The sequence below is a fragment of the Microtus oregoni genome, unplaced genomic scaffold (assembly GCF_018167655.1).
Source record: "Microtus oregoni isolate MIOR12 unplaced genomic scaffold, Mior012 000011F_ref0000422, whole genome shotgun sequence".
In the NCBI taxonomy this organism is placed as follows: Eukaryota; Metazoa; Chordata; class Mammalia; order Rodentia; family Cricetidae; genus Microtus; species Microtus oregoni.
In genome coordinates this window covers 38,062,366-38,078,855 of record NW_024543070.1, presented here as the reverse complement: position 1 = coordinate 38,078,855, position 16,490 = coordinate 38,062,366, and the positions used below count along the sequence as shown (strand labels likewise).

Genomic DNA, 16,490 nt, shown 5'->3' with positions numbered 1-16,490 from the left:
GGGTTATTTACTTCCCAGAGCTGGAGAGATGGCTTAGTGGTTGAGAGCACTAATTGCTCTTCCAGAGGACCAGGGTTCAATTCCCAGCATCCACATGGCAGCTCATAAGTGTCTGTAAATCCAGTTCCTGGGCAATCTGACACCTTCACCCCAAGGCACAAAATAAAGTTAAATAAATCATAAAAAAAATTTAAAAAGGGGGGGGGGCAACTTCCCACTGTTAACCCACTGAGGAACAGAACTCAGCTCTTCCCAGCCTAGGTTCCCCAGTACCACTAACAGCCTATAGCCCTGGAGAGGGTGTGGCCTCAGGAGATCCTCTCTCACCATGATGGAAGTAAGCTACTTTTAATCTAAGAAGTTGTAGTCAAAGGATACATTTAAACAAAGTTGGACTACCAATTCCCAGATAGTTGGGTTTACTAAAGCTTCTCTACATTTGCTTTACTTCCACCACGAGGACAGGAGTTGTAGGTGTTGCCAGAAGGAGATGTTTCTCTTTAGTCACAAACTACACTGACAACCTGAGAAAGAATGAATACCAAGGAACAGTCAAAAGGAAGGACCCATCAGAGCAGGCGGCAGCTCAGGTGTGCTGATCAAGCCTCCTGAGACTGAAATAGAAGGACCACACACACATACACAAGCACGCACGCACATAAAGACATGAAAGTAGAGGGACTTGCTGGGAAGAAGGGTTTGGTAGGCAGATAAGAGAGCATAGCAGGGGAGAATATCTCAGAGTACATTATATACAGGTATGAAATTGCAAAAAAATACATGAACTTGAAAAACATAAAACTCCAAACCCTAGAATTCAGGGAAACCCTAAGTGACATAGCAAATCCCCCTTGATCAAAGGTAGGAGTTATAAAATCATTAGAAAAGGCAAAATTGAAGTTTCTATCTTAAATCAATCTAAGCCTCGGTTGTATCAAATAGAGACAAGAAATTTCTATAATAGCCTATCCCCATGTGCAGAAAGAAGGGGATTTATATATTTTGTCTCTTCAATAAATTCTGTCTGTATGTATTTGAAATTTTATTTTTCAAAAGCAGTGGATCTATCTATCTACACACACACATAAATACAAAGCTTCTAATATAAACAAAACAGTATCAACCACAATTCACTCGGGTTGGAAAAGCTGGTTCTCGCTGGGAACACCTCGCTATCCGTATCATTGGTCATACATGAAAACGAAACCTGTCCTACTCCCTAAAATCCTTCTGTTCTACCAGATTCCTAAATGTCTTAGGTGAAAAAAGTCACCCCGGTAAGTGTCTCCTTGCCTGGCTTCAGGGTGATCTCAAAACTGAAGATCATCCACAACAAAACCACAGAAATAGGCCCACTGCTTTTTAAAAATAAAATTTCAAATATATACCGACAAAATTTATTGAAGAAACAAAATATATAAATGAAAATGGTCCTACAAAATACAAAATGTGAAAGTCAATAGAAAACAATACAATCTGATAAAAACAATTTGGTTTCTACATTTCAGCCTATATATTTAAACAAACTAAACAACCACCAATCTGGTCTTAAGAGAAATGGACGCTTCCAGATTTGTACAAAAAGAAATACAAGGTAAGACTAAAACATTTCATAGTATAGGAAAATAAAATGCTTAAAGAATTATAGAGCGAGGCACGGTGGTGGTGGCACATGTCTTTAATCCCAGTATAAGGAGGCAGAAGCAGGCAGGTCTCTGTGAGTTTGAGGCCAACATGGTCTACAGAGTGAAACCCTGTCTCAATAAATGAGGAAAAGAAGGGAGGGAGTGAGGAAGGAACGGAGAGGGGAGGAGGGAAGAAGGGAATAAGAGAGAGATGTCAAGAAGCCAGTCAGAAAAGCTCCCAGTAGTCAGATCTAGAACAAACCAAGAAAAAAAGCAAAGTATCAAGTAGCAAATACAGTAGGAATGTACAAATCCATTTACATATAAAGACCCGAAATAACGAATGGAGGGAAGGGGGTGAAAGATGACTTCCTCACAGCAGAATTCCAAGTAAGTCTAGGAGGAGTGATGAATCTGGTCATCAACCACAACAGTAACAACCGTTGTAGGCAAAAATCGCAGTGGATACTAAAACTAGCACATTGAGTATAATGAGCAAAGGCCTTTTGTTTCAATGTGTTTCAAGGCCTTGTGTTAATCAGATGAACTACAAAGAAAAAATATTAACTCTGGTGGAGAAAACAGCAGGTGCCAGCTTAGGGAAGCAGATCCAAGCTACCACATGCTGACCAAGCTGCTGCTGCTCTTCAACTAGGGAGGATGCAGTCAGAAGGACATCACCTCACAACTGTGACACCAGAGCCATAGGGCACAGTGTGAACTTCATTGTGCAGAGACAAACTGGGTCTTAGAGGAAGAGCAGTCCACAGAACAACTGCATTCTGCAACATCAACACCATGAAACATGCAGTCTGAGGAGCAGCAACAGATTCAAGTACACCACAAGTATACTCTCCCCACTAAACGCAAACATAACCCACACGGGGATCCAAAAACAATCTGGAAACACTGCACTAGTCACTTCATACTCTATACTCGGGTGATCTAAGAATACGTGCCAACTTTAGGAAAAGCCTGCAATGATTCTCAAATGTCTATTAATAAAGAACAACTGGGCAAATCTGTTACCCCCTGAAGAATTTCAGTAAAGGACATATCGTAATTGCTATCATTGAGTCTTTTTCATTAAGCAGGAAGTGCTTTCAAAGGAGCATTTGTTTAAAAACTGGTATCTTTTACTAATCAGATGTACAGAATTGTATAAAAGATGGCCAATATCCACTACTGACAGTGGCGGGTGAACACAGGACAGGGGTGAAATAAAGCAAGGACATTTCTGGCAGGGTAGTTTGGCACGTCAGCATGCTCTGACCTAGTAATCCACTTAGGAACTGCAGTCTAGGACTGGACAAGTCAGTGGGGTAGCACTTGCCAAACAGAAACAAGAGTCTAAACTTGATCCTGCCTTAATAAGAAAGAGGAAAAAAGACTGCTTCTATAAACACTAGGATATCGTAATCTATCTTTGTATTGACATAAAAACAGAGAGAAGCAAATAAGATGAGAATTAAGAGGTAATTGCCAAATTTTGATAATAGTGAACAAGAGATTTTTATTTTAAAAATAATTTAAATAAAGGGAAAGAGAGACCTAGAGTTCAGAGGTCAAGTGAATCACTGGAGGGCAAGAGCCCAATAAAGATGGAAAAGCAAATCAATTGGTTGCTGGGACTATCTCCCAAGAGCAGGTCAATGAGACCTCTAGGAAAGGATGGGCCCTAAAACATGGCAGAGTGAAATCCTCTAAAACCCTGTTCTCCAGTGCAGCAGTCACTGGACATGGTGACAGGACACATTTCGTTCTAACCCCACACACTACACACAACTCGGGATGGAAAGGGAGTGCTAACACTCAATGCCATACAGAAGCCATATATATCAAGGTGACAGCATTTTACATTTTATAAATAATGAACCAAGGAAAGCACAGGCAAGCCACCTCTTTGTCTGCGGCATCACTAGAAGATACGGCTTGTATCTACATGCATCTGAGCACTGCTACTCTGGACGCTTGACAATATTGGCAACTCTACATCACTTCTTTGGATCTGCTTTGTTGTTGTCCTGAGGTGTGGCTCAGGACTCTACAATTCGCCTGCCTCAGCCTTGAAGGTGCTGGGATTCTTGACCATGCCCAGCTTCCCATCTGAGTCTGTCAGGGTCTACCACTTACCTCAGACAGACCACTTTAAAATAAAAGTTTGGTCCTTGAAAATGACAATTAGTCTCTAGGATCTCAGTATCCACAGAAGTAACTAAATACAGTACATACATGAAAATTTTACTTTTTCTTTTCTTTCTTGTTTTTTGAGACAGGGTTTCTCTGTGTAATTCTGGCTATCCTAAAACTTGCTGTTGACTAGGCTGATCTTGAACTCAGAGATCTACCTGCCTCTGCCTCCTGGGTGCTGGGATTAAAGGCCCGTGCCACCACTACCAGGCTAATATTTTAAGTTTCTATAGATGAGGCTCTGTACAAGTTTAAAGTCATTATTTTAAAATATAGAGTAAGAAATAGGGGAAAAAAATGACATCTAACTCCCATCATAAAGTGTTTTTCTTTTGTAAAAGAATCAAGAAGAAACAAAGTCATACAAATTTAGAGCAGTATCATGAACAGAGAACTGGAAACAACCCAAACGAGAGTACCAAATGGAAGATCATTTGGCATTATGAGCAAGTCTAGTGCACGTGCCAGCATGGATCACTCTTGGAAACATTATGCTATGTGAGAAAAGTCAATCAGAGCTGGGTGCTACATTGCCATGCCTACATGGCAATACTTATATTAACAGAAATGGGTTAATTTAAATGTAACAGCTAACTAGTAAAAAGCCTGAGCCACCTGGCAAACATTCATAATTAATATTAAACCTGAGTGGTTATTCGGGAACTAGTGGGCAGGAAAAACCTACAATTACAGCTGGGTCTTTGGCACACCCCATAATGTGCACTTGAGAGGCAGAGACAGGGATCAGGAATTTCACCACAGCCTGGGCTTCACAAGACCCTATCTCAGAGAAGTCAGTCAAAACAGACTACACATTGTTAGAATCCATTTACACAAAAGGTCCCCTAAAATTCAAGTCCACACTAATAGATGGTGGAGCACACCTTTAATCCCGGCACTCCAAAAGTAGAGGCAGAGGGATCTCTAGTTCAAGGCCAGCCTGGTCTACAGAGTGAGTTCCAGGGCAGCCAAGGCTACACAGAGAAACCCTGTCTCAAAAAAAAAAAAAAAAAAAAAAAAAAAAAAGCAATAAAACAACCAGCAAAGATTCCCAATGATGGCCAATAAACACATTTCCCTCTGCGGAGATGAACGTTTTCTCAAGCCACAACCACAAATACAGTTTAATACTGTCGTTCTACAGAAAAGTAAGAACAACAGCGCTTGGACATAAAAAGCTTCTCATAGGACTTACTGAGAGCACTCTGACGCCTTCCCCTTATTCTGATAGTCCATTATACATTGAATAAGATGGTTATTTTCATCCAGCATCTGAAACACAAACAAGAAAAAGTTTATTGTTAATCTAGCGCTCATCAAGTAAAATGAAAAACTAAGACGTCTGAAGAGGAAAGACAGTTTACTACAGAAGCACTTCGGTCAGAAATGTTCCTCAAAGCCATCCTTACAGATTATAAAATCATCCAGTGGACGAGAAAAACAACACCCTGGGAGAGTCACTGCTACTGTGTCTACCTGCTGCTACAATTTAAGTCCACAGAAATGAAAATTGTGAAACTGGCTGGGAAGTGGTGATGCACGCCTTTAATCCCAGCACTCAGCAGGCAAAGGCAGGAGGAGCTCTGTGAGTTTGAGCACAAGACTCTGTGAGTCGTGTAGACCAGCCTGGACAGCCAAGCTACAGAGAAACCCTGTCTCAAAAAACCATAGACAGACAGACAGACAGACAGACAGACAGATAAACAACATATAAACAAACAAAAATAAATAAAGTAAAAATCATGATTGAATTAACTTAGTTAAAATTTTTCATTACTGTTAAAATGTATAAATCACTTATAAAATATGCTATACATGATTCATATAGATAATTCTGCAACAACTGATTTTTATAATCTATTTTTCTAGACATGTCATATCTACATGGAAACTGAACCTCCTGGGGTCTTCTGTTAATATAGATTATAACTTATAACACACAAAAAACTTTACTTTGTATATTTGAAATGATATCACATTTAATTAATTATGTTTAATACCTATTTCAATATCTCTCCTTCTTGAGACCCAGAAGAGAAAAGCAATGTTTCTTTTATTTTATTTAGCATTAGTGAGTGTGAGCTCGCACTCTCTCACTGCACGCACGCACAAACAAACGTGCGCGCGCACACACACGCACACACAAACACACTCACACACACACTCACACACACACACCTCCAAGTGCCAAGACGCACGTGAGACTAGAGGACGACTCCTTGAACCCCACTGAACCATCCTTCAAGTTCCACTGTTTTGTTTTTGTTTTTTAATACATTTAATTACCACCTATGCTATCTGTAACTATAGTTTCAACTAGCTGAAAGTTGGTTTTAGAGTATTCAAACAGTTTGTAGTACGAAGGGAAAAGATCTGTCCTTACCCAGACTGAAATAAACACAAGGACTTGAAGTAATAGGCTACCTTCTTCTCTAACTATATAGATTTGTGATTCTCTAAAACAACACATAGCCTAACAATCGCTATACATTTACAGTATTTAATAGAATTTGAGATTACAATATAAAATGAGGTATCTCAAAAGCTTAAAAAACATAAGATACATAAATTATCATTTTATCATCTGATAACTATCTAAGCAAACTTGACTTTGAGGGTTAAATAGTTCATCTATACCAATGGCACTAAACAAAGTGCCAGGACGCTGTCCCTAGTACAACACCTAAGTCTGTAAGAGCTTCAGTATCAGGGTAATGCTCATCCTGAACCCACCTCTCATGATCCAGTAAATATCCAGGCAACAACACCAAAACCACCATCTCAATCACTTAATGTCACTTTTAATTAAAAACAAAGATCCCATTACCATTAACTGATAGTTCTGCACATTTATCATAATCATTGATTACTGAGGGCAAACACTTTTCTAAGGAGTGCGTCTTAAATATGATCACTAGGTACCAAGAGTTTTTTGTTGTTTTTGTTTGTTTGGTTTGGTTTTTCGAGACAGGGCTTCTCTGTGTAGTCCTGGCTGTCCTGGAACTCACTGGGTAGACCAGGCTGGTCTCAAACTCGGAGATCTGTCTGCTTCTGCCTCCTGAGTGCCATCAATTCAATACTCAAACCAAGGAACGCATAACATGTTAAACAATCCCAATCATATGCCTGTCTTTTGTCTAATAGCAATGTCTAACACTGCAAACAAAACTTACACTGGAATACGCTTCTGAGGGCTGGAGAGATGGTCCCAGAAGACAAGAGCCCTTAACGCTCTCGGTGAGAACCTGGGTTTGGATCCCAGTACCCACAATGTAACTCACAATAGGCTGTATCTGGTGTTTCTTCTGACATCCCCAGGCATGGCATACACATGACACACACACATACACACACACAATAAAAAGTCTTAAGTCATTTTTCACTTCTTATCGAGAATTTCTAAAAAATGACCAGTTAGCACCTTCTAGATCACTCACTCATGATAAACAAATAAAACATGTAAGAAAGAACTCTACTGAGAAAAAGGAAAAAGCCAGACTTTTTCTAGAGTTCAAAAGGAAAGCGCAAATTCCGCCAAAAACATGCTTCCTGCACGTGTGTAAGGGAAGCTGTTCACCAGACTACCACTAGAGAAAGAAACTGCGTTTCCAGGCACTGCCAGGCGGGTTTCTTCAAAGAAAATAAAGCAACAGTTGGGCAAATGATAAACTCCACACTACAAAGACCCTGACAGTAAACAGAAAGCGAGAGCCATTAACCCACGGGTCTGCAAGGGTGCCCCAATTGGTACAACAAGTTGACTTTCTCTCAACCTTGCTCCAGGGTAGGGAACAAGATGGAGATACTCAGGGCAAACTGTTAAACTTGACAAGCGACTTTTCAAAGTCTACCACGCTGAGATCTAGAATAGTGCCTTGCTAGACACAGGCTCAGAGGATAATAAAGAACCTTTGTGTCCCCAGTTGGCAGCCCCCGAGCGGCGACTGGGGTGGCACTGTCCTCTGAGGGCGCAGCTCCCAGCCCTTCTGCGCTGACTTAATGCAAACCGCCCGCCCGTCGGCGCAGACAGCCGCAGTTGGCCGGCGAGAAGGCTCGCCCTCCTGAAACCCAGCGCCCGGCCTGCGCTCAGGCGCCTCTATCGGGACCAGAGGGGATCGGATCCCGGTTGCTCCTCTGGGGAACCCCCGTGCCCACAGGCTCCTTCCTCGCCTGCCCCGAGCCTCTGCGGAAGGTTCCCAAGTTCTCCCGGAGGGCCTCAACTCCGAGGAGTTTGCGGCGCAACACTCCAGGCTCCAGCTTCCGCGAGTGGGGTCCCGGCGGGGCGGGGCATCGGCGGACTCTCGCGGGCCGCCCCACTCCCGGCCCCGCGCCGCCCAGTCGAGTACACGCGCCCCGCGGGGAAATCGGGCGGCGGTTGCCGGCGCTTTTGTGCGGGCAGAGCAGGCGCCAAAGGGTTCTGCCGGCTTCCCGGCGCCCGCCCTCACCACCGCCGGGCCGCTCCCCACCCCCGTCCCCCGCCACCTCGTCTCGGCCCGCGCTCCGGCGCCTCCCCGAGCTCACCTTCTGGATGGCGGCGGGCGTGATCTCCCCCTTGCCCCGCTGCCTCGGGGCTGCGAACGCCACAGACATGTTGCCACCGAGCCCGCGATCGGCGAGTCCGGAGCGCTCCGGGGGCCGCGGAGCTGGGGGCCCGACGCCCGCCTCCCGGGCAGGCCCACCTCAGCGCGCGCCGAGGGGGGGGACGAGGCTCCGGGGCCGCGCGCATTTCCGGCCGAGCCCGGGTGGGCGCAGAGCCGCAGCTCCCAGCAAGGCGTCTAGGAAGCTCGTCGAGGCCTGGGCGGCTCGGGCTCCGCGCCCCGCCGCCCGCCCGCCTGTCCTTGCCCGCTGTCGGGCGTCACCCCCGCGCCCGCGCGCTGATGGTAGCGCCGCGCCGGCCGCCTCCGCCCGGACGCTCAGGAAATGGTCCCGCCGTCGCGGGAGGGAGCTGCCCGGCCGCGCTGTCACAGGAAACGCGGGGCCCGACCGCCAAACTGTCCCCAACTGCGCCCGCGACCCTCCGGGGAAGAGGCGGCTGCCCTGAGTCGCCTGGGCCGCCGCCGAGAGGGAAAAAGACAGCCCGGACTCGGGAGCGACTGCCGGGTCGGCAGCAAGAACGCGGATTCGCTGGTTTAAATGGCTCCCTGCGCTCCACGTGCGCACCTTGGAGTCGCTCACGAGCTCGCAAAGTCTAGCCCAACAGTTGAAAGGACGCCGCCCCGCAGTTTACTTCGGGACAGACCCCTCCCACACTTGTGGATCACTTGATCTGACTTAGGGCCTTTGAAAGGAAGCTATGAAAAGGCACACTCTTTTCCAGTTAAATACTTAGTGCTTGTTAATTAGGCCCAAGCTGCCAGGCTTCAAGTCGGTATGAGGGGGAGAAAACCAACAGCTGCAAATTAATAAAGGAACACGCTGCTGCGGATTAATTCTGCAAACTTAGATTTACCAATCTCAAAAAGGAGGGTTAATATGCTGTGTTACTCATCAGTGATGCTCCAAAATTCGTGCCTAAATTATTAATAAAGTGAAGAACAAACGTACTTTTTAATGTTATTTCCAAAAAATTTCACAGGTCGTTTTAATTCATTCAGCCGTTCGGTGTGTCTGCCCTGCTGTTTGGAAGTACGGATGGTAGAAATGAACAGCTGGACAGGAATCTCTCAAGGATATCTTGCGGCTATAAAAAAGACAACAAAAACAATAACTATAGCAAACAAGGACAGAACTACAGATCTTGCGGCTATAAAAAAGACAACAAAAACAATAACTATAGCAAACAAGGACAGAACTACAGGGCATTCGTGTGACTTAATGTGGAAATGCCCCGCTATATTTAAAAAGCTCGAAAGCGTGAAGATTAGGCTTTCAGATGGCTCAGCTGGTAAAGGTGCTTGTGGTCAGGCCTGACATCCTGAATACAAACTGGAACCAACATGGCGGAGAGAAGTTTTATTCTGCCCCCCCCCCCCATGTGTGTTTCCTTACCCCCACCCACTCCGTGCATTTGAAACATTACACAAACAACACACACACACACACACACACACACACACACACACACACACACACACACGAGGAGTAAGATAGGCCATTCTAAGAATAAAGGATGGAGCCTTCTCCCTCCGGTCCAATGGTAACTTTCTTGGGAATTAACTCTTTTCCTTTCACTTTCCTAAGAAAAGCGCTATGGTACAAGTGGATTCATGTAATCCCACGGAACTGAAAATACTCTTCAGAGCTGAACGGTAACCAGTTATTGTCCACTGGTGATGGAGGAAGGTCATTGGCTAATAAAGGCACTGCCCTGGCCCATTTTATTGGTTAGAGGATAGGTGGGAGGAGAAAACAGGACAGAACACGGGGAGGAAGAGGAAGTGAGGTCAGAGACTCCACCGCTCTGCTCTCCGCAGCAGACGCCTCAGGGAGATGCCATACTCCCAGCTCCCAGGCAGACACACGCCATGCTCCGCACGCGATCCGACCCAGGATGGACATAGGCTAGAATCTTCCTGGTAAGACCGGTGCTACAGTTTATTAGAAATGGGTTGATCGGGATATCAGAATTAGCCAGTAAGGGCTAGAGCTAAAGGGCCAAGCAGTGATTAAATGAATACAGTTTGTGTGTTGTTATTTCGGGGCATAAGCTAAGCTAGCCATGTGGGCGGCCGGGTGTGGGGGACGCAGCCCTGCCGCCCCTTATTACTACATATGGCGCCCACGTGGACAACTGCTTCCACATAAAGCCTGAGACAGCTTGGGAAGTAATTCTAGAACAAAATGAAAGCATTGTGCCTGGTTTCTTCGTAGCAGCAATTTCTCGGTTCTACTCTGCTTGCTAGAGGCAAGCAAGCGCCTCATCTAAAAGAGGCTTCCTGACTCAGCTTTAGCTGCAAAGCCTGCAGCTCATTAAGAGGTCCTGCCACGAAACACTTAAACAGTGTTGACGAAAAGCTGAACGCATGCTTTTCGGTTTTCAGCCGTAGCAGGAAAAAAGCTGCGCCGTTTAAAAATGCCGGCTTTCTGGGCTGTCCTGCCAGGGCAAACTCTGACTATTTGAGGCAGGAGGGCCGGCTACCAAGAGAGGACTTGAGTGTTGTCTGTTGTAGCTCACTTGCTGGCAGGGACCTTGAAATGCCATACAGTTGTTGCAGTAAACATGGCTACAGCCTGTATATCCGCCATGAGGCTGGAAAGCTAAGGAATGGACTGGATCTAGCTGGCAAAGCCACGCCTTTAATCCTACTGATATTGCTTGGTAAATTAAAGACTCGTGTGGTCAGAAAAAGAGAGATATACAGTAAAGAGAGATTCAAAGACAAAGAAAATTTCTAAATGGTTTGAAGTGTGTTAAAAATATATGCAGACTAAAATTTAAAGTTTTTAAAGTAAAAAAAAAAAAAAGGAAGAGAGTTGTTGTGTGTGGTAGCACACGCCTTTAATCCCAGTGCCTAGAAGGCAGAGACAGGCAGATCTCTGTGAGTTCAAGGTGTAGTAGTGTACACCTTTAATTCCGAATGCCTGGGAGGCAGAGACAGGCGGATCTCTGAGAGTTCAAAGACAGCCTGGTCTACAGAGATATTCCAGCTCGAAGATATATGCTCAAAAAGCAAAAAGTTAACCTAGGAATGTCACAGCTTAGATTCTTAAGCGCCTAGTGATTTAAAGGCGCAAATCAAAAGTGCCCCTGGATAGTAAAAAATTGCAGATTCACAATAGGACAGATTCAGACCACTAAATGAGTCACACTGTGGATGAATGTACGTAGGCTTGGGAGAGAGAAGAAAAAGAATATAGAGAATAAAGTTAATGGTTTAAAAAAGTAAAAGTAAAGTCTTTAAAGAGACAGAGTACAGATAGTTAAAAGATTAAAAGAAATAAAGAAAAATAAGCCACATAAAAATGGAAAATTCACAGAGAGTCTGGATTATGTACATTGTGTTTTCTTTAAAATTTTTGACTGTGAAGGAGCTAAGTACAGAGAGACATTTCATTATATGGGCTGCCAAGTGGAACCAGAACGGATATCATGAGGGTATGATTTCAGAATTTGGATTTAAGGATATGATACTTTGGAAAAGAGATTCTTCTTTTGTTTTCACAGAGGATGAGACGCTGTTCATTTCTTCTATTCCGATTTGATATGATGGACCACGCCCTCCTGAAGGGTTGGTGTGAACGCCTTCAAAAAATTGCTTCGCTCAACTGCCAACTGAGATGAAGCTAACACACAGGTTATACCATGAAAGACCTAATTAACGACGCCCCCATTCAGCAGGAAGCAGTTTGGAGAGAAAAAACTGCGCCCATGTTCCCAAATATGGTTTATAAATGTTCCTTTACATTTAAAGGGGGATATGATATAGATATGAATAATTTACATTAGTATAGTTTTGCTTTATTGATAGAGATTTAAGGTCAATTTTGTTATATGTATAAGTGTTTCTGATTTTGATTAAGGTATTGTGATTGTGTAGTTCATTTAAATATGTACTGTATAATTAAGAAATATAGGTTGTTAATGGATAATCATCGATAATAGTAAAGCTTGTAGTCATGTTAGTTAGATTTTCTAGATATATAGAGATATATTTTAGTTAGACATTCTTCATGTCTTTCAAAGATTACAGAATAGGACATTTAAATGTTTTAATAACTTAGGACTTTTCATGACAATGAGACACTTTGCTCCTGGCAGCACCAATGTACTTCAAGAGGAAGATGGGCATCGAAGAGGCACCTTATGGAGTTTGATAGCCATTGGGGCAAGAAACTGCTCTTGCCTGGACTATTGCATAAACTGGACACAGAGAACCCACAGAGAGAGGACTACTGAACTTGCCTAAGCTGAGATGATCTTTTGGGGTTCCTGATTCATTTTGAAAGAGTCTGCGAGACATTCTGCAGGACACAACAGATAGTGACTGAACTGACTTTAAATTTTCCTGCTTTATGGAAATGTCTGCTGGATACCATGGGCCTAAAGGCTGAAGATGGATGCCCCAACGGTACAAAAGAACTTTGGGTGACTGTCCAGGCAGCGAGATGTCTTTGTCATTTCTAGAGTTTGAGGTTTCTTAGTTCTTGTTTACTTAGGTAATATTATATCTTTCTGGAGTCTTTGATGGAGTTAAAAATAGTTAGTTATAGTTATAGTTTTCCTTAGTTATGATAAAGATTATTGTAACTTTTACTTGATAACTGTTTTGTTATATGTAATTTTGCTATGTTAAAGCCTTTTTTTTTTTTGTTTAAACCGAAAAAGGGGAAATGATGGAGGAAGGTCATTGGCTAATAAAGGCACTGCCCTGGCCCATTTTATTGGTTAGAGGATAGGTGGGAGGAGAAAACAGGACAGAACACGGGGAGGAAGAGGAAGTGAGGTCAGAGACTCCACCGCTCTGCTCTCCGCAGCAGACGCCTCAGGGAGATGCCATACTCCCAGCTCCCAGGCAGACACACGCCATGCTCCGCACGCGATCCGACCCAGGATGGACATAGGCTAGAATCTTCCCGGTAAGACCGGTGCTACAGTTTATTAGAAATGGGTTGATCGGGATATCAGAATTAGCCAGTAAGGGCTAGAGCTAAAGGGCCAAGCAGTGATTAAATGAATACAGTTTGTGTGTTGTTATTTCGGGGCATAAGCTAAGCTAGCCATGTGGGCGGCCGGGTGTGGGGGACGCAGCCCTGCCGCCCCTTATTACTACACACTGGTAACTGTGTGTCCGATGCTTGGCATGGATGGGCACATTTGACTTACCAACAATACCTTAGTAATTAGGAACAGTATTTCAGAGGGGAAAAGTGAACCTGAAAACATCCTGTTGCCTCCTTGACAGCTAGCATGGAAATCCTACAGGCATACCAACCAACACTTGTCTGAATTTCTACATTCCAGTTTAAAAAAACAAAAACAAGTACATTTGAAAAGTCTTCACATCCCAGGGAGGACTCAGACAGATATTCTTTTTTTTTAATATTTATTATTTATTATGTACACAATAGTCTATCTGTGTGTATGCAGAAGGCCAGAAGAGAGCACCAGACCTTATTACAGATGGTTGTGAGCCACCATGTGGTTGCTGGGAATTGAACTCAGGACCTTTGGACGAGCAGGCAATGCTCTTAACCACTGAGCCATCTCTCCAGCCCTCAGACAGATATTCTAAAGCACGGCTTACCAGTAGAAGGGGGGACTCTGTAGACCATAGGTTACAAGCCTTCCAGTGTTTGGAGCAGTGGGATAAGGCCCTATGCGGAAAAGAGCCCTAGTGTTTGCTGCGATTGACTGACACTGAAGTGTTTTCTGTGTGTTTCTTTGCAGTGCATCTGTTGGAAAGCGTTGGTGAAAGGGGCCATCCAAAAATGCAAACGTGCACTATAGAGAACACTACTTCATCTCCAGATTTCCTTGGTAAAAACCTAGTCAGTTAGCTTTCCCTGGAAAAGTAGAGAATTCAGAGAAAGGGACGCTGAGGCCTGGAGGGGCCTGACCTAGACATACTGGTGTTGCACACACTCTTATCTTTACCAGTACTTCTGCGAGAAATCCTGGGGCAGCGAATGCCAGAGGAGAGGGAGTGAAGAAGAGACTAAACTTTAGCTAAGGCAGAAACCACCCACGAATCCGGGAAGTCTGCTTGAGCAATAGAAGGGCTTGGAGGGCTGGAAAAGGGTGCTCTGGAGTAGCCATCTTCCCAAAGAGAGACAGCAGGCCCGTTGGATCTGCGCATGCACTAAAGAGTTCAGGCCATGGAGCTGAGAGAAGAAGGTTTGCACACGGAGAATGTGTCAGAGAGAGGGAGCTGTCGGCGTGAATAATTAATTCCTGATTGTGCACACAAGCAGATGAAGACAGAAGTGAAACTCAAAAAGTAGAGCCAGGACTGACACCGTATAACATGAAACTTCGTGTTGGCTTCCAAATGTTTTGCTTTCTAATTTCCATGCAGATTTGTTTGTATCCTTTAAGTATGTTTCATCGGACTGACTAAATGAAGTTTTCCTAGAATATGTTCAATATTTAGTGAAACTAAAATCATGGGATTAAAATTGTTTTAGTCTCCCTAAAATAGATCCTGTACATGCAGATGTCAGAGATAACTGTGTTTGCATAGGAGAATTTCTTTAAGACTTAATGTTCTGTAATTAATAGAGCATCTGCTCTACAAAATGTGCTGATCTCCTAAGCCTCTGCACTCCCATCAGTTCTTAGGACATACCGCAAAGGCAGAAAGAACCAAAGTCAGTCCTTAGAAACTGTGCTCAGAGCAAGACCCCTCAAGGGCTAGCCTCCCAAGTATTTCTGCTCACAGTCTCTGCGGCATTTGATGAGTCAATCCGAGGGGTGGCTTCCAGAGATTTCAAATAAAAAGAACAGCATACATCTTTGTGCACAATCATTATTCTAGTCAGAACCAAACCAAACCACTTTTCTCAATTCTCAGTCAAAAAAAATATTTTCTATAATCCAGAAATTTTCATTCAAAGTAGATTCTAACAAAGTCTCCTTGGGACATCTTAACCTTTTCTTATGTTAACAAACAGTAAATTCATTAAGAATGAACTGAATCAGGTCTATAGTAAGGGTTAGTGTTTTGGAAAATATTTTTTAAGCTAGGTAATGGTGGTACTGAGAGCCATGCTGATGACCACCTGGCTCGAGGTTTCAGAAGAGAAGAATATTAGTGAGTAAGCTGGAGACATTTCACATGATATTTTGGTGAAGAATGTGGCTGCTTTCTGCCCTTCTCTTAAAAATCATCTGCCTTAGGCTAAATGAAGAACTTTTGGTAATTTCATTTATAGAGGAAATTCCAAGACAGTTTAGTATTGACTTTGCCATGTGGTTATTAGTGTTCGTTCTTTTGTAGATCTTAAAGAAAAGGAGCAAGCCAAGCAAGGAAAAATATAAAACATACAATTGAAGAGAAAAGGAGCACCAGGAGGTATAATGGGGCCAAATCCAGTGCTCAAGGAAAATCAAGAAAAGCCTGAGACTAAAGGGACTAAAGGGAGTTGTGAGCCCAGGGCAAGATTCCCTACAGGTACCATTCCAACTTGTGAAAAGGAATTCAGGAAAAACTTAAACAGAAAGCTGGTGAAAATGTATTTGAACCAGGGGACCATGTTCCAAGCCCAGCAAGCAGAAGAGCAGCAACTTCAGCCATGTAGTTCCTCTGACCTCCAAATGTACACAATGACATGAAAATATATCACCCTCCTCTCTCATACAAACACACGCATGCACACACACACACACACACACACACAATAATTAAATGAAATATAAAAAGTCTATGGTAAAACCAGTGTAATGGATGGAAAAAAATACTGTAACATTCTTATATTATAAAAAAATAGATTATTATTTGTAAATATACATACTACAATTAGTAATTCTTAAACTTTTTGGTCACTTTTGATAAGTTTCTGCCCTTTCTACTCCTTGATTCTTGTTTCTTTTGCTTTGTGTTTTGAGATTTATTAATATTTTATGAGTACGGATGTGTTTCCTGCTTGTATGTCTGTGCATTACATGCATGTCTGCTGTTCTCAGAAACTAAAACACAATACTGTATCCCTTGGAACTGGAAAAACAGACAGCTGTGATCCACCCCTTGGAACTGGAAAAACAGACAGCTGTGATCCACCCCTTGGAACTGGAAAAAC

General features: G+C 43.4%; 1 protein-coding gene across 3 annotated transcripts in view; it reads right to left on the bottom strand.

Annotated features, from left to right (window-relative positions):
• The window catches only part of LOC121453409 (protein SSXT), a 55,490-nt gene extending 46,968 nt beyond the window's left edge, over positions 1-8,522 (bottom strand). For all 3 annotated transcript variants that reach the window (XM_041660158.1, XM_041660159.1, XM_041660160.1), the window contains exons 1-2: positions 8,337-8,522; positions 5,011-5,087 (exon numbers count right to left, since the gene is read on the bottom strand). In XM_041660158.1, coding sequence (XP_041516092.1) covers positions 5,011-5,087; positions 8,337-8,405 — 146 coding nt within the window. In that variant the 5' untranslated portion in view covers positions 8,406-8,522. The remainder of the gene's footprint in view (positions 1-5,010; positions 5,088-8,336) is intronic.
• Positions 8,523-16,490: the final 7,968 nt, after the last annotated feature.